A 21592-nucleotide genomic window follows, 5' to 3' on the forward strand; every position below is an offset into this window, starting at 1 on the left:
AAATTTATTATACTTATTTCTTCTATTCTACATAGGCCAACAAAAGGTCAACTCATCAACTCATTATGCCAGCTCAAAGAAATGATAACACTGTTCTACTGTTTTAACCTTTGGATAACATTTTCAACCTTCAGACAATGCATATATCAGCTGCGTGACACTTTTTAAACTAAATTAATTTTTTAACTAGGTAAAAAAAGCTGGATTTCAAGCAGTAAAAAAGAATACAAATTGGGATATTCTTTAATTCCTTAGCAATATATTAACTTCATAAAATAATTCAATAAAAATCAGGCACTATAGTCTTTAAATAGTGTGTCTTAATTACCAAATTATTTTTCAAAGAGGATATTACATGGGTTCTGAAATCAACTTACTTTAACTCTACTTCTCTCTACTTTGGTTGCTTATAAAAGTCTATCATATTTCATCTATTAGGAATTTTTTTTTCTTGGTGGAAAAATATAACACAAAGAATGACTTCTTTACTGAATGACTCGTGAAAATGATAGGAGAGAATTCAACAATGTGAAAGAGCTCACTCAGGCAAAGAGGGAGAAAAAACAGAATAGCTATATGATAGACAGTAATGAATAAAGGCAGAGTTACCCGGTCAAAAGGCTTTTGCTCACCTAAAGTATTATAAAAAGGAACTACCTGGAGCCTTTTGATGGTAATATTTCAAGGATTCAGTGACAGAAACCTTATATTACTTTTAATTAAGATTTTGCCTGAAGCTTCTCCCAACTAAACTGTAGGACTGCCTCCACTTACACAAAACAAAAAGAGAGATAGACATTCTAATTATTATACTATTTTAAACTCAAAGTTAGCCATACAATTGTTACACTTAATTTTTAAAAGGTGTATTTTTTGTAAAACACTTAAAAAAGGGAAGGGGATGACAGCTGGAGAGACAGTGTGATATAACGGGCACTGAGGTAGCCTGGAAAGCACATGCTACGTGGTAGGGGCAGCCGGCTTGGCATCGGCTGGTTGTGCTGCATGCAGGTGGGAATAAAGCACCTGTACCGCCATAATCTTGGGCTTTATCCATGAACAGTGAGATTTCTTGGTTTGTCCTTTAATGTAAAAAAAAAATACTGATTTTTAAATGGTGGCAACAGATTAAAAAAACATGATGTGTAAAAATACCAGTAACATACTGTGGGCTATTCTACCTTCTATGTATGGAAAGGAAGACAAACAGAATAGTACATACCCTCTCAGTCTTTGCTCCCTTCACTTTTCAATCTATGGAATATGAAGGGAAATGGGGAAGGAGAGATATGGAAGGTACAATACCCAAAAGCCAGACTAAAATCATGCAGGAAGTGAAGCTGACCAGAAAGAGAGCTGGGGAAGGTGATACAGATAGGAAAAACGGGAGGAAATTGTGACTCTCCAGACACAGTCTTTCGTTAGTACTGGTATTACCACTGCTGGCACCTAATTCACTAAGGGCAAAGACATGTATTTATCTTACAGGATAAATTCGGTTTAAAAAGGAAAAACTTATATACACCGAGTTTGCTAATAGTCAATAAAATAATATGTATTCTAGTTTAAAATGAACACATTTAATTATCAAATGCAGTTAAAGCTTTAAATGAGAATTACTATTTACCTATTGGATTAAAAACATGCATTTGCATGCCCACAGGAAGTTTCTTTTCCCCTATGTGGATATTTTCTACCTTCCAATCAGTGGTATTATTCAATGTTATTTGCACAGAGACCATATTATCACCAAAAACGCAAGGCTGTCTTGGAAAGAAATAATGGGCAGCTAGTCCTTTTCCACTCATCCGATGAAGCAGCACATGAGTTTTCACCGGTACAAAGACAGGAGTACTGACCTATTGCACAATGGAAAAAAGAAGAAGAAAAAAAAAAGAATTAGTGAATATAGTTATTAATTCTTAAAAATATACAAAAATTCATAACACTTAACTCCTGTTTTCCCTAAAGTATTAATCACAATAATAGACATTAGTAGGATATCACACACATAGATATGAAGTCAGAAATTATATAAAAATGTAAAGTAAATGCCTTCGAAACAGTATTAAAATTCTTCTGTACTCTGCAGGCATATATTAAACTATTTTGACAATCTATATCTAAAAAGAGAATAATCTTAGTTATATAAATATATTCAATTTTTTTAGAGTTTATAAATGTTTTTGTTTTCTTCTTAGGTACACTATATTTGGACATTTTGCCAATTTTCTTATTAGTTTTAATAATTTGTCATTTGATTTTCTTGGGCTTTCAAACTATAAGATATTATAATCTGTCTATAACGAACATCTTATACTTTCATTTCCAATCCTGACTGCTTTAACTTTTTTCACCCTGAATTTCTTTCACTGTAAACTGAAGACTATGACCTCCTTTTTAAGGTGGTTCTTCCGTCGCTTTAATGATTAAAAAGCTCTTCCCTACCTCAAGATCAGATAACTATTCACTTACATTTTCTTCTGGAGCTTTCATGGTTCTAATTTTTTAATTCATGAGGAACTGATTTAGGTATATTTACTCTATACTTAATTATTTTTCTCCAAATACTTAACAAATCATCTGTACATGATTTAATGATTAGCTCTTCCTCAATGGTCTATAAATGCAGATACTCTAATTATTTAGTTGGAGACGTGTTTGAACCTTGATGGAGCTGTTAAAACAGTCCCACACTGTTTTATTTCTTAGAGCCCTACAATGTGATTCAATTGTTTGGCAAAACAAAGCGCTGCTTATTCCTCCACCCACCCCCGCCAATATTTTCTCGGCTAATCATCTGTTTATCCTTCCACTGAACCTTAGACTCTTAGTTAAATTCAACTGTGGGTGGAATCAGAGGCAGCATATTAAGTGAAGAAATACAGTCCTTTCTAAAATCATATGGTGGCTATCTTTCCTTTCAAAGTCAAAGTATTGCATGTGGCTTGACCTGACGTGGGCAAGCTTTAAAAAAAAAAAAAAATCAATTTGTGATTAAACAGGCCTAATCAAGATTTTTTCCTAACAAGTGTACTCTCCCAAACTAGGTTTTCTATTATAATTGTGAGAGTACATATTAACCTGTTCAACATGCTCACTATGCCACTGACATCTGATGACAAAAAACTTAATAATAATTTAAAACTCATCAACAAAAATCCAAGAGTTAAATATCATATACACAGAATGATAAAGTTGGAGAGAGGCAAGTGTAGAGCACCATGAGAAAAGCAGAACAAAAGCAGGAGTCTGGATTACAGGCACCCAGGAATTAGCACTCTAGGTATAAGGTGCTTTGAAGGTATGCCTTAAGTCATTTAAGAGCTATCAGCTTGTCTTAGTTGGTTAACTGATTTTCTCAATCTAACCCTGGGACACGTGGTCCAAATATTTGTTTTTTTCTACTTTGTCTCAAAATTCTGCACCTTTATTATAATAGTTAAAACAATGCTAAGGAATGTGCAAAGGAAGAAAAACAGTGTAATTCTCTCCACACATTCTTTCCACACTCAACCAAGTTCAAGAAGCACTTTAACTTCTAAAAAAGGTCCTCCCTAACAATCTTCAAAGCTTATCTATGAGAGTGCAAAGAGACCTATGTTTTCTTTCACAATAAATACCTCATAAATGGCACTCTGGGGTAATAATATACACTTTTTTAACTACAGAAAGGGGCTGACTGAAAATGTTTGATTGCTTTTTTTAACCTATTTTCTAAGTTCATACAAGTCATATTTAGCGAACCTCCTCCACTATCTAAACTACATAGGTGATATTTTGTTCAATAAAACCAGTAGGTTTCATAAATACTTCATCAATTTCCATATGTAATACAATTAATCCTGACAAGAGAGCAAGATTTTAGTTCAACATTTTGTACATCAGATTACTTACTTATATTCCAGAAACATATACATGATCTGTGGCTGCTTATATTCTAAGATGCTAAATGTCATGAATGGCTTTTCTTACTTCATAATTTATAAATAACAATTATTTTATTAAATGTTTAAAAAAAAACAGGTAAAAAGTAAATTAATTAGTGAATGACCTAGACTGGGGCTGTGAAAATGAGGGTTTAAGAAAGGAGGCAGATACTTAAGTTTGAACAAAACAAATCATCTTGGGTAGGAGACAGCAAACTACAGCCCACAAGCCAAATACCACCTGCTGCTTGTTTTATAAAGTTTTATTGGAACACGGCCATTCTGTTCTTTGACATATTGTGGGTGGTTGCTTTTTGGCTCTACAATGAAAGAGATGAGTAGTTGCAATGCCTAACATATTTACTATCTGGACCCTTTACAGAAAAAGGTGGCTGACCCCTGATCTAAGGGCATACATGTTACATTCTTCCTTCTCCCCTCCCCTTCTCTTGTCCTGAGAAACAGTTCTCCATGGATCTCTCACAGTTCTGTACATCTTCTAAGCAAAGGTATTAACAACTTTGTTCCTGAAAATCTTTTCAAGGATGTACAGCAAGCAGTCTTTGGAAATGGGTTAAGTGCCTCCCTCTGGGGCAAAGGTTGGACAGGTTTGCCAACAGACCCTTATGAAAGGTTGGGATCTTCTATGCTAAGGATCCTCTCCTCTAAAGCAACCCACTGCATATGCAGTCATTACCTAGCCTTCATTGCGTCACCCTGTGAAAACGGGGGCTCAGAGAAGTGGCAAGAATGATGTTACCCTGGCTTCTGCTACTGCTGTGAGTAATAAACTGTCCTTTGTCTTTGACAGAGGAGTCTGGTGTCTTCTACCAGTACCCATGAAATTGTCTCAGGCTAACTTGTTAGCCTGAAAGTGAGGTAACATATCATACCCTGCACAGTTCTTTGATACCTACTTTTCTGTTTTTCTGGTCATCTGACAATTCCCAGATCCACTTACTCCAAAGAGCTAAATTAACGTTGAGTAGGAGTATCATGTACAGCTGTGCAGTGGTAACTGACTGAGAGGTGGATAAGATCTAAAAACCTAGCTTACATTCAAGGGTGCCTTTATGGAATGTGCACAATGGCACCACCAGGGTTAGCATGCTTTGCTAATGAGAAGTCTTCTTGACAAAGAAGCTACTTTTTTTTTTTTTCACTTTCCTTTATTAAAGTTGATGTTATGACCTGGCTAATTGTTTCTATGAGGTTCTGATGTATCATGATGTGTTCTGATGGCTGACAACAAAGTATCAAGTAAGTTTTATGAAAGACACTGAGGAATCAAGAGTTCAATGTTTCAGGGTAGCTTTTATCTGGTTCAAGACTAAGTGCTGGTATTTTGAAGGAGCTTTCTCCCCAGTGTTCTACCCTGTAGTGGTTATATATGGGATTGTCTGCTCAACACATCTACCATCTTCTAGGAATGTTGCCACATTCAGTTCTCAGTGGAGCTGGCATGTTCTTATGCCACCTCATGATCTGACCACATTAACTGGTTCAGGAATGGGCACCTGGCCCAATGAGCTCCTTTCCTAGGATTTTTGGATTTGGGACTTAGGAAGTTGAGCCAGTCTCTCTCAAGTGGCTAAAATTCTGAGATTTAAAACTGTAATGTCTGTGGCCACATTTCCTGCCATATTGCTCAGTAAGAAATAAACAAAGAACAGGTGAGAGACAGAGTTCTGCTGGTATCTTTGGTTTGGATGGTTCTTGAAGCTGACATATTCCTACCCTTCCTGAAGCTTGGTTTTCTGTGAAATACTCTAGCATTCCTTCCTGAAACTTCCCTTTTTTTTTTTCCCTTAAGCTAGTTCAAATTCGGTTTCTATCATTTAACTCCCCCAACTCAACTACTAATCACAATTAGTCAGATTTCAGGACACTAACTGGGAAACTGGGGAATAAACTCATAATGGGATAAGGTGCTTTCTTGCTCCTTTTCCTAAAGCCCTGGTAGATATGTTATGGTGAGACTCAGGCATGGCATCTGATTAGGTTGAGCCATATGAATCTACCAACTCTGTACATCAAAGACTTGAATTACAGCAAAGGAAATAAAAGCAAAAATAAACAAATGGGACCTAATTAAACTTAAAAGCTTTTGCACAACAAAGGAAACTGTCAACAAAATGAAAAGACAATCTACTGGACAGGAGAAAATATTTGCAAATGATATGATCGATAAGGGGTTAATATCCAAAATATATAAACAGCTCATACAACTCAACATGAAAAAAACAAACAACCCAATTAAAAACTGGGCAGAAGAACTGAATAGACATATCTCCAAAGATGACATACAGATGGCTAACAGGCACATGGAAAGATGCTCAACATCATTAATTATCAGAGAAATGCTAATTAAAACCAAAATGAGATATCACCTCACAACTGTCAGAATGGCTATCTTCAAAAAGAACACAAATAACAAACATTGGCGAAGGATGCAGAGAAAAGGGAACCCTCCTACACTGTTGGTGGGAATGTAAATTGGTGAAAAACAGTATGGAGGTTTCTCAAACAACTAAAAATAGAACTACCATATGACCCAGTAATTCCACTCCTGGGTACATATCCAAAAAAGCCGAAAACACTAATTTGAAAAAAATACATGCACTTCAATGTTCATAGCAACATTATTTACAATAGCCAAAATACAGAAGCAACCTAAGTGTCAATCAACAGATGAATGGATAAAGATGACGTGATATATATATGTACAATGGCATACTACTCAGCCATAAAAAGAACAAAAATTTTGCCATTTGCAACAACATGGATGGACTTGGAAGGTATTATGCTAACTGAAATAAGTCAAACAAAGAAAGATAAATACTGTATGATATCACTTGTATATGGAATCTAAAAAATAAAATACACTAGTGAATACAACAAAAGGAGCAGACTCACAGATATAGAGAACAAACTAGTGGTAACCAGTGGTGAGAGGGAAGGGGGAGGGGAAAGATGGGAGTAGGGGATTAAAAGGTACAAACTACTATGTATAAAATAAATAAGCTACAAGGATATATTACATAACACAGGGAATACAGCCAATATTTTATAATAACTATAAATGGAGTATAACCTTTAAAAAGTATGACTTATTATGTTGTTCATCTGAAACTTACATAATATTGTACATCAACTATACCTCAACAAGTAAAGAGAAGGAAAAAAAAAGTGGAATTAGCAATTCTTATGGTTCAACTTGCTTTGGTTCAAGGCTACTTAGTCCTACCTTCATTAAGAAAGAGGAATCTTATTTATTATGTTTATTATCTGTCTCTCCCTTTATTCCCCGCTTTTATGTTCAATTTACGAAACATAATTTTACCTATTTTCAGAACTCAAAGCATAATTTTTCTACTTTAAATGATTATAGAGATTTTCAGATAATATACCACTAGTGTTGGTCATAACTATACTTTACTTGATGTTGAGTGCTCAATTATAACACTGTTCCTAAAAATACTACAGTCTTTCAAGGAGCTTACTGTGATAAGCGGAGATTATCAATATTAATACTTGTTGGTTTTAGGATATGACTTGACTAGAAATTTTCTACTGTATATAACTGGACACAAATGAAAAATACCATATTTCTTAATAATTAGAAGGACTTCTATGATCCAAACACTATTTCTTATAGTATCTAGTTCAGGTAAAAGCATTATTTCCCATTAAATATTAAAACTTGTATAAATAGGATAGTATGAAAGACAATATTTGAAAACACTGGTTTTGATTTAATTATTTAACTACTAATGTTCAAAGAATTAAAAATTTAGCTGCATTATAAGCAAATGATATGGGTTATCCTCATTATTCCTGAGGAGGTAATTAGTTCACTAAATATAATAACTCTAAAATAAAAAGCCTTCTTCTAGAGTTAACAGAACAAAAAGCATCAAGTTAACAGTGAGAGAATCCTCTACAAATCTTTACACAGCATATGTTTAAATAATAAAAGTCATTTGTGTACCTTTAGATGGTTTATGAAAATAACCAATCAATTTTGCAGACACAACATTATTTCTAAAGGGAATCTATGTGACTCATGATGCCTGTAGATACACAGAGACAAACCACACATATTTTATCAGTTTATTACAGTAAGCAAATAAGCGTGGAATGAGAGTGCACATAACTGTCTACTTAGCGCTTACTGAAACATTTATAAGAGCTGTTATCTCCCTAATAACAGACAGACAGCGTGCAATTTTAGAGAGGAGAAAAGCTTCATATTTTTTAACACTTCACTAAAAAGTAACCGAAGAGTGTAAAATGAAAAATACTCTGTGCAGTAAGCTGGTAATGGACCATATTATCAACTCAAGTTAGATTTATAGGATACAAACTAGTCACTAATAGTTATTTTATGACATAGCATGTCTGCTTTTTTTGAGATTATTAAGATTAAAGTTGTAAAACTTCTTTTGAACATAGCTGTTCAAAATGACTGAACTATAAAATTTAAATGAGAACTGAAAATAAAACATGGATTATCAAATGCCTAAAAATAAACCTTGTTCAACATCTGCATTACTATTTCAGAGATGACACTTCCATGTAAAGCTTTATGAAAACAATATCTTCTAGTCTTTTTTGCTTTAATCCACATTCAGACACTTAATCATTTTTAAGTATTATCAATCTATTCTGTTTTTGGACTCCAAAAATACGAAGATCTGCAGTATATAAACTGCTCTCTTTGTACCTAGTTTTGTTTGGCTTATTTTACAGGAGTATCTATCTAGATATATAATTTATAAAAAATGACCAGACTGTAAACAGAGATACAGTTTCATCTTTAAAATTAGCACTTTTTAAACCAGTGTAAATCTCAACTGGTAAGAACTGTAATGCAGAAAGCTACAGTATTGTCTTATTCACCCAGTAAACTGTAGAAAGTGAGCCTATTTTATCTTTAATCTACAGTATTGGGTCTAGTACCTAGTACAGGATTTAAAAAAGCAAAGGGAAAATCTGCTTAACTGTTAGCTAGAACTATAAACATAACATTCAAAGAAGTATATTTCATTTTTCCATCGAATATTACTTTAAATAAATGGTTTATACTTCTAAAGATAACTTCCTCCTTATATATGTATATTTAGGTATTCTAGAAAGTAACTGTGTTCCTTGCTCCTATTTTATTTTAGTCATCAGTATATACAACGAAAAACGTGAGACTTTTCACCTCTTATTTTGGTAATAAATAAAAATGTATTTACATAAAGATTTGAGTAATTATCAACAAACATTTAATGAGAACCTTACTTCACACATGGTATTAAGCAGGCTACAGCAAACTTGGCCTGTGGATCAAACCCAGTCCACTGCCTGTTTTTGTATAGTCTGTGGGCTAAGAATGGTTGTTACATTTTTAAATGGTTGAAAAAAATAAAAAGAAAACTAACATTTTTGTGACACTAAAATTATAAGACATTCTAATTCAATGTCCACAAACACAGTTTCATTGGAACGCAGCCACATTCATCCATTTCTGCATGACCTCTGGCTGTTTTACCACAATGGCAGAGTTGAGTGGCTGTGCTCTGCAAAGCTAAAAATATTTACTATCTGGCCCTTTACAAAATGTTTGCTGACCCCCATAGAGGATGTATTCAATTTCCATTGGTGCTGAGATGAGGAGGAAATTACTTTATAATAATACCCTATCCTTTCCCCTCCCCAAAGGTAAACCTATAAGTCTCACTGTCGACATACTACTTTTTATAAATCTGAAATCCAGAGTGATGTGTATATACTTTTATTTACCACTTTCATAGAAAAATAGTTACAGAACTATGGATGTAGATACGTTATACTATTCTTAGATATGTTCTACTATTTTTTTTCATATTTCCTTTCTGACTTTTGGTTTAAGGGTGCTAATAAAAACAAAACAATCTGGTTTCCAAAGTGTTTAGCAGAAAGGTTCCAATAATTGGTTACAATAAATTTCGTCAGAACCGGAACAGTTTATATAAGCACAAACAATTATGTGTTGTGTTATTTGATAGATGTGATAATCATTTGATCTTTAGTTCTACTGCTTTCTCACTGACAATATCAATATCATATACAAAAGAAAATGTTAGTGTTCCCTTCCTTTGGAACCAAGCTCAGAACCTTGGCATTATCTTTGACATTCTTATTTCCCTCCTACAATTACTTGAGAAGTTTGATGTCTCTTGTATTCATTTTCTTCTTTTCTGTTGTCTACCACCAGCTTAGTTCAAGTCATCAATGACACTTAAAACATTAAAACATTTAAAAAAATTTTAAATTGCAAAAGAAGTGCATGCTTATTGAAAACAATTTCAAACAGTATGGAAATACAAGTAAAATTCCCTCAGGTTTAACCATAATTAACAATTTGGTGTCCCTCCCTATCTTTTGCTCCCCTTTTATTTCTGCTTGCCCATTCAAATTGGCCTCCCTGTCTCTAGATTCTTTCCACTCCAATCCGTACCACAGGCTCTTGTAAAAATAGTTCTCTTAAAAGTGTATCTCCCTTATACGCTCAGTGAGGAGGGGTAGAAAGTGCTGAGCTTTGAAGCCAGACAGATGAGCTGAACTTTGGCTCTGCAACTTACTAATCCTATGACACTAAAAAAGTTACTCATGCTTTAGAGACCTCAATTTTCACATCTGTGAAGTGGGGAAACTACAACCTATCTTTTAGGGTTGTTGTAAATCTAGGCTAAATATAAAAAAAACCTAGAGGAGTGAAGGGCCTGAAGATGTTAACGTGACAGGCACAAGTACGGGAGTGAGACATGATTTCAGAGTTGAAATGAAAGAGTATGTGGTTGAAATTCAGTACAGGTCAAAGTTACCGGTACTGAACAGATCAAGAGGCTGTGAGGTTACATATTGCACAGGTTGAAAATATGTACAGTGAGATGTCCCAGGATGATGGTGGGCTGACGAGATTATGTGGAAGATGCCAAGATCTTCACTGAATGTGGGTAAATGATTAAGAGATCCCAAGATGAGAATGACAAGGAAAGGAAAAGGGTATAGGAAGATGGAATGGGCCTCATATGAGGAAGGAACATGAGGATGAAAAGGGAATGGCCTAGATGAAACACCTGGGAGCTTCATACAAACCATCTTGCTGGTAATAATGATTTCGTCAAAGAATTCTAGGGAATTGTGAGTGAGGTCATGATGAGAATATTGGTTATGGGACAGCAAGATCCAAAGGGAGATTCTCAGAGGAAAGCCAGGCTACATAATAGTACTTTATAAAAGTATGTGAGGGGATTGGTAGTTGTTCCACACATTTCACAATGGGGCCACAGCACCTAAAAACCAGCCATGCTGCTTGCACTTAAATGAATCGTAACTTAGGAGACAAAGGGATATGGATCTCATCTAGATGAAGCTCTAGAGGAAGAAAAAGAAGTATGTCTTAGTTGACGTACAAATTGGAAAGGCAGTTTTATTACAGCTACTTTAATTTTAAATAACAGGGCTCTCCAGGGATGCTTTCTTTGAATCTGACAAAGAAGGAAAGGATCCTTTCTACATCACAGTGTCAGTTAGACAAACCATACATTGCTGTGGAATTCCTGACATAGGGCAAGTTTGGGGAAATGGGTCCTCTGAGACTACAGAGCTAGCGTGCACACTCGCTTACACGCTCTCTCACACCCACACACACGTATATTTACACATACATATATATATATATTTTTTTTTTTCTTTTCCTGACCTGTGCATAAATATTTTAAATTCTTCAGTGAGGAGGTAGGGATGGGTAGAACACCTTGATTTACTACACAGGAACCTCTGAGTCTTTGGAGTCCACGTCTTTGGCAGCAAAACCTCTGATGACGGGGCTTTATTTTCAGTAGAGTCACCTGACTAGGAATTTTTCTGGATCAATACCTAGGATTGGGGCCTAGGTGCTTGTACTCTTGCACTGGTCCATGTGTTCTCAGGCTATCCCTATATTTGGCATATGAAACATCTTTCTTCAGAAGCAAGAAAGGCTATGGCTTCCCTCTTGTCAGGTAGAGTTAGTGCTGGCAGTGGTAAGTAAGAAAACATTAAATTTTAAGTTAGAAGACCTTCAAGTGATTGATGAGAAGAAAATTATTTAACTTCTTTGAGCATGAATTCGTAAAATAAAGAGTAAAACTACTTAATTTGTAGGATCGTTTTTATAAGGATTCAGTGAGATACTTCATATGAAAGTGTTTTGTAGATGAAAGTACTCTTCTTTAATTGTCATTAAAGACAATGTTTATTGGCATAAGGGAAAAACACTGGCAGAACTAAGATCAGAATTGAACATTTTTAAGTGTCATTTCTGTCAAGTAATAATCTACAATTCCTTTTCCAATAAACACAAAGTATTCCTTATGATAAAGGAAAATAAAGGTCAGTCACGCAAGCTAGTGGGGAGATTGTTTCCTCTTTTTCAGAGAACTACAGGAAGTGGGAAGAACCAGCATTTATTACTTCTTTCCGAAGATTAATGATAACCGAGGAAACCTTTTTGAATATGACCTTAATTATGAATCAGTAGCCTTAGTCACCAGAATAACCTTCAAAAGAAAATCAATAAAATGAGATCAGATTTTTAAATTATCAGTTATTTAATAAACTAGATATCTAAAAGTGGATTTCAAGAGAGAATTTCATAAGCACACATCATTTATGATGTGATGAGGAATCTCAAGGTAAGTCTGAATGTCCTAACATCATAGGAAGACTACTATGCTTTGAGGTATTTTATACTTCTTTACTTCATCAGGATTACAGTATTAAAGAGCTCCTACCATCTATATATCTACCTTCAGTACTGAAATTATAGAATCCCACTTTTATACTAATTATAAGGAATTAACTCTTACTGTTTGGACATGTTGAAAAGACCAATGAAGAATATCACTAAAAAAAAATGTAACAAAGGTAACCAGAGGCAGCTGGATGGGGCACTAGATCAAACGTCAGGAGCCCTGGGTTATGGTTTCAACTCAGTCATATATGAGTAGTGAGAACTTAGCTAAATCACAGCCTCACTTAGCTTCTGTTTTTCTCCTCTGTAAAATGGGGCTAATTATACACATCCTGTCTGCTTCACTGAGTTGTTTTGAGGACAAAATGAGACTGTATATGTGAAATTGATTTTTAAACTGTTCAATAAAAGGCATTATCGGGATTATTAGTAAATTGAGTTTCCTGTCAACATTAAAACATCAATCTGTCAGATAACATAAGGTCCTGATATCATATCATATGATATCCTGATATCATATCAGAAAGCTGAATCACCATTGGAGAAGGGCATTTAAAACAATACTGCTGTATTTATTGATAGTACCATCCAAAGGCCTTTAAAACAGTAATCCCTTCCCCCATCCCCCTTTTTTTTTTTCCTCTCTGTTAGTTGTGGGTGAAGAGGACTGTTCTCTAAAAGGTTTCTAAATGATGTTGATGTTAAGAAATATAGTATCACCATTTAACAGCCTTTTAAAGAGCAGTCCCTAGCATGGTCTTTGTTAACAACTGAGGGAGGAAGGGACTATTTTTTCAAAGGCTTTTAGAGGATGTTGTTAAAAGAATATATAGTGACATCATTTAAAAGCCTTTTAAATAATAGTTTTCCTTCCTTCCCAATTGTAATGTCCTTGGCTTTCATTTATTTTGTACTACAAGCTGAAAATGGACATGCCAACATATTATTGGTTATGGCAGGCATCTGTTAGATAGAGAAGGATGCATTGCTTTAAAAAATGTTGATGTCCAGAAATAAATCCAGCTCTTCAAGAACATAGTACCAGTTCTATACAGGATGCTGGCCACCCACCTTTTCATTGAGTTGTGGTACGTTTTGCTTGTTTTCTCTAAGAGTTTACTGAAGACGATGCCACGCAAACAGGAAAGGAGTCATTACAAGATTTCCGGTGAGATAAATGTAATCCTACCACCCACTGCTACTTGAGTTAACTCTCCATCCAACTTATGACAAAATCTAACTCTAACTCCTATTCTGTTGTTTCGTTAAATTATTTCTGTCCACTATTCCTCTGATTTTAGACTTTACTCCACTAGGGGACAGCAGTGGATACTTAGGGTTCCTCTCCTTATTTAGCTCTCAGGGAGAGGAAAAATTAAGTCAACCATTTGGTTCAAAGCACAAAGTCTGATAGCCAGTAAGCTTTGAGGTAGGTTAGCTTAGATCATCTTTCACGTAACACACCAAAGAAAAAAGAATTAGCTCCAGGGGTATAATCATAAAATAGGAAACAATTTTTCATTTCTTCTTATGCTGGGTCTTTTCAGAAAAGTGTTATTTCATTTTAAGGACAGGAATTCCTAGATCTACAACAGTTTGATGAAAAAAATAAACATTTAAAAATTCTAAAAGCACAGCCCTCCAAACACACTGTACTTTTCTTTTTGAATTTTTGAATTTAAGTTATTTTTTTATACAGGTTCTTATTAGTTATCCATTTTACACATATTAGTGTATATATGTCAATCCCAATCTCCCAATTCATCACACCACAACCGGCCCCCTGCCACTTTCCCCACTTGGTGTTCCTACGTTTGTTCTCTACATCTGTGTCTTTATTTCTGCCCTGCAAACTGGTTCATCTGTACCATTTTTCTAGGTTCCACAAATATCAGTTAATATACGATATTTGTTTTTCTCTTTCTGACTTACTTCACTCTGTATGACAGTCTCTAGATCCATCCACGTCTCTAGAAATGACCCCATTTAGTTCCTTTTAATGGCTGGGTAATATTCCATTGTATATATATACCACATCTTCTTTATCCATTTGTCTGTCAATGGGCATTTAGGTTGCTTCCATGACCTGGCTATTGTAAACAGTGCTGCAATGAACACTGGGGTGCATGTGTCTTTTTGAATTATGGTTTTCTCTGGGTATATGCCCAGTAGTGGGATTGCTGGATCATATGGTAATTCTATTTTGAGTTTTTTAAGGAACCTCCATACTGTTCTCCATAGTGGCTGTATCAATGTACATTCCCACCAACAGTGCAAGAGAGTTCCCTTTTCTCCACACCCTCTCCAGCATTTGTTGTTTGTAGATTTTCTGATGATGCCCATTCTAACTGGTGTGAGGTGATACCTCATTGTAGTTTTGATTTGCATTTCTCTAATAATTAGTGATATTGAGAAGCTTTTCATGTGCTCCTTGGCCATCTGTGTGTCTTCTTTGGAGAAATGTCTATTTAGGTCTTTTGCCCATTTTTGGATCGGGTTGTTTTTTTAATATTGAGCTGCATGAGCTGTTTATATATTTTGGAGATTAACCCTTTGTCCATTGATTAGTTTGCAAATATTTTCTCCCTTTCTGAGGGTTGTCTGTTCATCTTGTTTGTAGTTTCCTTTGCTTTGCAAAACCTTTTAAGTTTCATTAGGTCCCATTTGTTTATTTTTGTTTTTATTTCCATTACTCTAGGAGGTGGATCAAAAAAGATCTTGCTGTGACTTATGTCAAAGAGTGTTCTTCCTATGTTTTCCTCTAAGAGTTTTATAGTGTGTGGTCTTACATTTAGGTCTCTAATCCATTTTGAGTTTATTTTTGTGTATGGTGTTAGGGAGTGATCTAATTTCATTCTTTTATATGTAGGTGTCCAGTTTTCCCAGCACCACTTATTGAAGAAACTGTCTCTTCTCTATTGTATATCCTTGCCTCCTTTGTCATAGATTAAGTGACCATAGGTGCGTGGGTTTATCTCTGGGCTTTCTATCCTGTTCCATTGATCTTTCTGTTTTTGTGCCAGAACCATATTGTCTTGATTACTGTAGCTTTGTAGTATAGTCTGAAGTCAGGGAGTCTGATTCCTCCAGCTCCATTTTTTTCCCTCAAGAATGCTTTGGCTATTTGGGGTCTTTTGTGTCTCCATACAAATTTTAAGATTTTTTGTTCTAGTTCTGTAGAAAATACCATTGGTAATTTGATAGAGATTGCATTCAATCTGTAGATTGCTTTGGGTAGTACAGTCATTTTAACAATATTGATTCTTTCAATCCAAGAACATGGTATATCTCTCCATCTCTTGGTATCATCTTTAACTTCTTTCATCAGTGTCTTATAGTTTTCTGCATATAGGTCTTTCGTCTCCCTAGGTGTTTATTCCTAGGTATTTTATTCTTTTTGTTGCAATGGTAAATGGGAGTGTTTCCTTAATTTAGTGTATAGGAATGCAAGAGATTTCTATGCATTAATTTTGTATCCTGCAACTTTACCAAATTCATTGATTAGCTCTAGTAATTTTCTGGTGGCATCTTTAGAATTCTCTATGTATAGTATCATGTCATCTGCAAACAGTGACAGTTTTACTTCTTCTTTACCAATTTGTATTCCTTTTATTTCCTTTTCTTCTCTGATTGCTGTGGCTAGGACTTCCAAAATTATGTTGAATAATAGTGGAGAGAGTGGACATCCCTGTCTTGTTCCTGATCTTAGAGGAAATGCTTTCAGTTTTTCACCATTGAGACTGATGTTTGCTTGGGTTTGTTGTATATGGCCTTTATTATGTTGAGGTAGGTTCCCTCTATGCCCACTTTCTGGAGAGTTTTTTTTATCATAAATGGGTGTTGAATTTTGTCAAAAGCTTTTTCTGCTTCTATTTAGATGATCATATGGTTTTTATTCTTCAATTTGTTAACACGGTATATCACATTGATTGATTTGCATATATTGAAGAATCCTTGCATCCCTGGGTTAAATCCCACTTGATCATGGTGTATGATCCTTTCAATGTGCTGTTGGATTCTGATTGCTAGTTTTATGTTAAGGATTTCTGCATCTATATTCATCAGTGATACTGGTCTGTAATTTTCTTTTTTTTGTAGTATCTTTGTCTGGTTTTGGTATCAGGGTGATGGTGGCCTCATGGAATGAGTTTGGGAGTGTTCCTTCCTCTGCAGTTTTTTTGAAGAGTTTGAGAAGGATGGGTGTTAGCTCTTCTCTAAATGTTTGATAGAATTCACGTGTGAAGCCATCTGGTCCTGAACTTTTGTTTGCTGGACGATTTTTAATCACAGTTTCAATTTCATTACTTGTGACTGGCCTGTTCATATTTTCTGTTTCTTCCTGGTTCAGTCTTGGAAGGTTATACCTTTCTAAGAATTTGTCCATTTCTTCCAGGTTGTCCATTCTATTGGCATAGAGTTGCTTGTAGTAGTCTCTTAGGATGCTTTGTATTCCTGTGGTGTCTGTTGTAACTCCTCCTTTTTCATGTCTAATTCTATTGATATGAGCCCTCTCTTTTTCTTGATGAGTCTGGCTAATGGTTTATCAATTTTGTTTACCTTCTCAAAGAACCAGCTTTTAGTTTTATTGATCTTTGCTATTGTTTTCTTTGTTTCTATTTCATTTATTTCCGCTCTGATCTTTATGATTTCTTTCCTTCTACTAACCTGTTTGTTTTGTTTGTTCTTCTTTCTCTAGTTCCTTTAGGTGTAAGGTTAGATTGTTTATTTGAGATTTTTCTTGTCTCTTCAGGTAGGCTTGTATTGCTATAAACTTCCCTCTTAGAACTGCTTTCGCTGCATCCCATAGGTTTTGGATCATCGTGTTTTCATTGTCATTTGTCTCTAGGTATTTTTTGATTTCCTCTTTGATTTCTTCAGTGATCTCTTGGTTATTTAGTAATGTATTGTTTAGCCTCCATGTATTTGCGTTTTTTACATTTTTTTCCCTGTAACTGATTTCTAATCTCATAGCGTTGTGGTCAGAAAAGATGCTTGATATAATTTCAATTTTCTTAAATTTACTGAGGCTTGATTTGTGACCCAAGATGTGACTGATCTATCCTGGAGAATGTTCCGTGTGCACTTGAGAAGAAAGTGTAATCTGCTGTTTTTGGATGGAATGTCCTATAAATATCAATTAAATCTATCTGGCCTATTGTGTCATTTAAGGCTTCTGTTTCCTTATTTATTTTCATTTTGGATGATCTGTCCATTGGTGTGAGTGAGGTGTTAAAATCCCCCACTATTATTGTGTTACTGTTGATTTCCTCTTTTATAGCTGTTAGCAGTTGTCTTATGTATTGTTCCCTAATTGTTCCATTCTACTGTACCTGACCAACTCTAGCCCATAATGATGTTAGTTACGTTCCATTTTTACATTCCCTATAATTTAATTTTCATAATATTATTTAACTTTATGCATTCAACATGATTACTTAACTTTATTCTTATGCACCATGTAAACAGCAAAGTGCTAAGTCTGGACAATAATTTTTTTGCATGTTTTTGCATGATTTTTTAAAAATATAAATAACTTTTGAATTCTCTGTTGCCTTAATAGCACAAGTGAGTTAGTTATTTGTGCCTATAATTATGTGATAATAAATACTTTTACGTTTTAAAATATTTAAAAATCTGCATAAGAAGTCATGTCATTTGACACATTTTCCATTATCTACTGAGATAAATCAATGTTTCACTGAGAAATGCTAGTATAATTGATTCTAATAAATGAAAATTGGCAAAAGTTTGAAATAAAATTGACTTGAAGCATCAAAAAGACAGCAATAGAAAGGTACAGATACAAAATTTAATATGACTGATCTGAAAATTTCAAATTTCTCTTAATTTGAGTGGTCTGACCAGAGTTAAGTAAAACTGCCACAAATAAGAACTTCTTGGTTAGACAGCTTTGAATTCTAGGAATAGTGATTACCATGGTGTCATCAATATCAAGACCCAAGAGTACATGCTTATATGTGGTGCTGCACTCTGGCTCTGCATCAGAATGACCTCCATAATGCCACGGTCCTACCCTTCCTCTCTTCTACAATTTGACAGGTGAGGTATAAATAGCTGACTCATCTTCTTCTTCATGTACAGGTTCTATACATGAGGTGGTATACAGAATAATGGATCCCCAAAAGTGTCTAAGTCCTACCCACAGAATCTATAAATATGTAATGATGCATGGCAGGGGGGAATTAAAATTGTTAAACAGCTGAGTTTGAGATGAGATTTTCCTGGATTGTCTGTGTGGGCCAATGTAATTGTACAGATCCCATAAATGAAAGAGGGAGGCAGGAGAGTCAGTGTCATAGTGATGCAGTGTATGGACAACTTAGTCATTGCTGGCTTTGAGCCAAGGAATGTGGGCAGCCTCTAAAAGTTGGAAAAGGCAAGAAAAAAGATTTTCCCCTAGAGCCTCTAGAAAAAAACACAGCTGTGCTGACACATTGATTTTAGATAGTAAGACTCATTTTGGACTTTGACCTCCAGAACTGTAAGATAATAAATTTGCATTGTTATAAGCCACCAAATGTGTGGTAATGTAGCAGTAACAGGGAGCTAATAAAAGTAATTATAATGTCTAGTTGCAAACTACTGTTCTGAATTCTTGTGTTGTAAAACCCATCTGTGGAGTCTATGGTATAATGTTTATTTGCATACATCTTTCAATGGCTGATCTGTGATGAGAGGCATCAACAATTCTGCTTTCTGTATAGTATTTTCTCATTGGACTTAAGCTCTAAATAGCATAGACACTAATAATTTGAGTGGCTTTCATACTGGATAGTTACTTGTCAGAATCATTTGGAAGACTGGTTTATAAAAAAATTCCCCTCCCCTAATACTTCCTTTATTTTTAATGAACACACTAAGTTGGCTTTGATCCATTTGGTTAACAGACAGGTACTGAGAACCAATGAAAAAAATAAAAGATGAACTGTCTTCCAAAGGCTCCAATTTAATGCGCTGCATATTACCTAAGACTACATCTTAACCCTTAGTATGTATTAGTTTTTCTGATAAAATATGCATACAAAAAACATTTTGGGGCTTCCCTGGTGGCGCAGTGGTTTAGAGTCCTCCTGCTGATGCAGGGGACGCCGGTTCATGCCCTGGTCCAGGAAGATCCCACGTGCCATGGAGTGGCTGGGCCCATGAGCCATGGCCGCCGAGCCTGCAAGTCCGAGGCCTCTGCTCCGCAACGGGAGAGGCCACAGCAGTTAGAGGCCTGCGTACCACACACACACACACACACACAAAAAAAAACATTTTGTATGAATTCTATACAAGCCGAAAGGGGATTATAGTAGCCAGACACTTGGGTGATGAGACCCAAGACAGACAATTTTCCATGGGAGAAAATGAAGGAACCAAGAAAAATACTGGAGCGTTTGGGTGGGGCAGAACAAGTTTAGGACAATGAAACATCTAGGCAAGAGAAGGAGAGGGTAGGTATTACATGAGTAATAATCCTGAATGTTACAGTTTTTTCCAGCACCATCTTTTTCTGAAACAAGCACAATAAAAAAGTCAGATTTTTAAAAAGGTTATACTGAGTCTCTGAATCTGAATTCTTAACCATTTTACAAGCACTCACCTAAAAGTTAACATCATAACTCCTGGGATAAATAATGCAGATGTACCAGTGGGTGCTTATGCAACCAGGTCTACATGAGAAAAATGAAACCACCAGAGATATAAGCAAATACTGCTCAGAACAAACTCAATTCAGTCTGTGTTGGCTTGACAGAAATGTATGTAGAATGGCAAAATGTTTCTTGGTGGAAATTTCACATCTGTCAATTATTTTATAGAAGGCATTCAGTATTACCATCCAAGATAAAAGGATTCTTCTCTGAAGATTCGGCAGCATTAGTAATTTCCTCTGTCAAGGACTATAAACCTCCATGGAAGCTCTACTGTACTCGTTTATGGTCTCTGTTTCCAAAAGGCTGTAAGATGTTTTCAAAACTGTAACCATGGCTTACTTTTTTAATTTGCTGCCGCTCATACCATAATGTTCTGAATATGGAAGACATTCCCTTCATGTTTATTAATAGAATGTTCAGGTTAAAAAAAGCTTTCACTAAAAAAACCATAACCTCCAAAGCTTTTTACTAGAAGCAAAAGAGAACTAGCACTACCCATAGATATGGAGTCTGCAAAGAATGTGAAGAACTTTAACCTACATTAACTATTCTATCCAAACTATTCTTGGAGATCTGAGAGAACTGAGAAATTTCATATAACTATGATATGTAATTTTTATGTTTAATCTAACACCTGCTCAGATCATTTCACTGCCACTTGATATATAATAGCACTTTTTGGTTGAGAGCTTTGAAATAAGTATTGAGCCACATATCTATAAAAATATACTCTGAAAAGCATATTGGTGAATTTCAGAATACATACAATCTGGTCAAGTATCAAAAAAAGATATACGCTATGATTCCCTCCAGCCATTTATTGAAAGACTGGTGAATTGATAACCTTCTCCAGATGTGTAACGTTCTTTTAAAAATTAATTAAAAGGTACTGTTTTCTAAGGAAGAAACAGTTAAAAGAAGTCAGACACTACTTTCTGAGAGTTTCCTTTAAACTCTTCTATTTCTCCCCCGAGTGTTTAAAATTAGCAAGGCATTCAAACTTGTTGGGTGGTACCTCTATGCGTTTTAGCAAATAGAAGCTACGTAAAACTTCAAATTCCTTTTTTCTTTCCAAAACCCTTGGGAAAATTTCTGATTCAAATTAAATATTATAGAAGGTATAAGACTAAATTGACAGTGGCTGACATGTGTTTACAATCCACCTAAAATTTGCTTTTGTGACTAAGTTGTTTCATGTAATCCCCAGAAGTAAAACAGACAGGTATTTGAACATTTTC

At 35.1% G+C, this 21592-nt stretch overlaps 1 protein-coding gene across 6 annotated transcripts in view; it reads right to left on the reverse strand.

Annotated features, from left to right (window-relative positions):
• AP3B1 (adaptor related protein complex 3 subunit beta 1) overlaps nt 1-21592 on the reverse strand; it is a 276078-nt gene that overhangs the window by 38107 nt on the left and 216379 nt on the right. For all 6 annotated transcript variants that reach the window (XR_009539505.1, XR_009539506.1, XM_060143161.1 and 3 more), the window contains one exon: nt 1628-1859. Coding sequence is in view for 4 of the 6 variants with exons in the window: in XM_060143161.1 (XP_059999144.1) it covers nt 1628-1859 (232 nt within the window). In the remaining 2 variants the exon portion in view is untranslated. The remainder of the gene's footprint in view (nt 1-1627; nt 1860-21592) is intronic.

Source organism: Lagenorhynchus albirostris, chromosome 3 (assembly GCF_949774975.1).
Source record: "Lagenorhynchus albirostris chromosome 3, mLagAlb1.1, whole genome shotgun sequence".
Lineage (NCBI taxonomy): Eukaryota > Metazoa > Chordata > Mammalia > Artiodactyla > Delphinidae > Lagenorhynchus > Lagenorhynchus albirostris.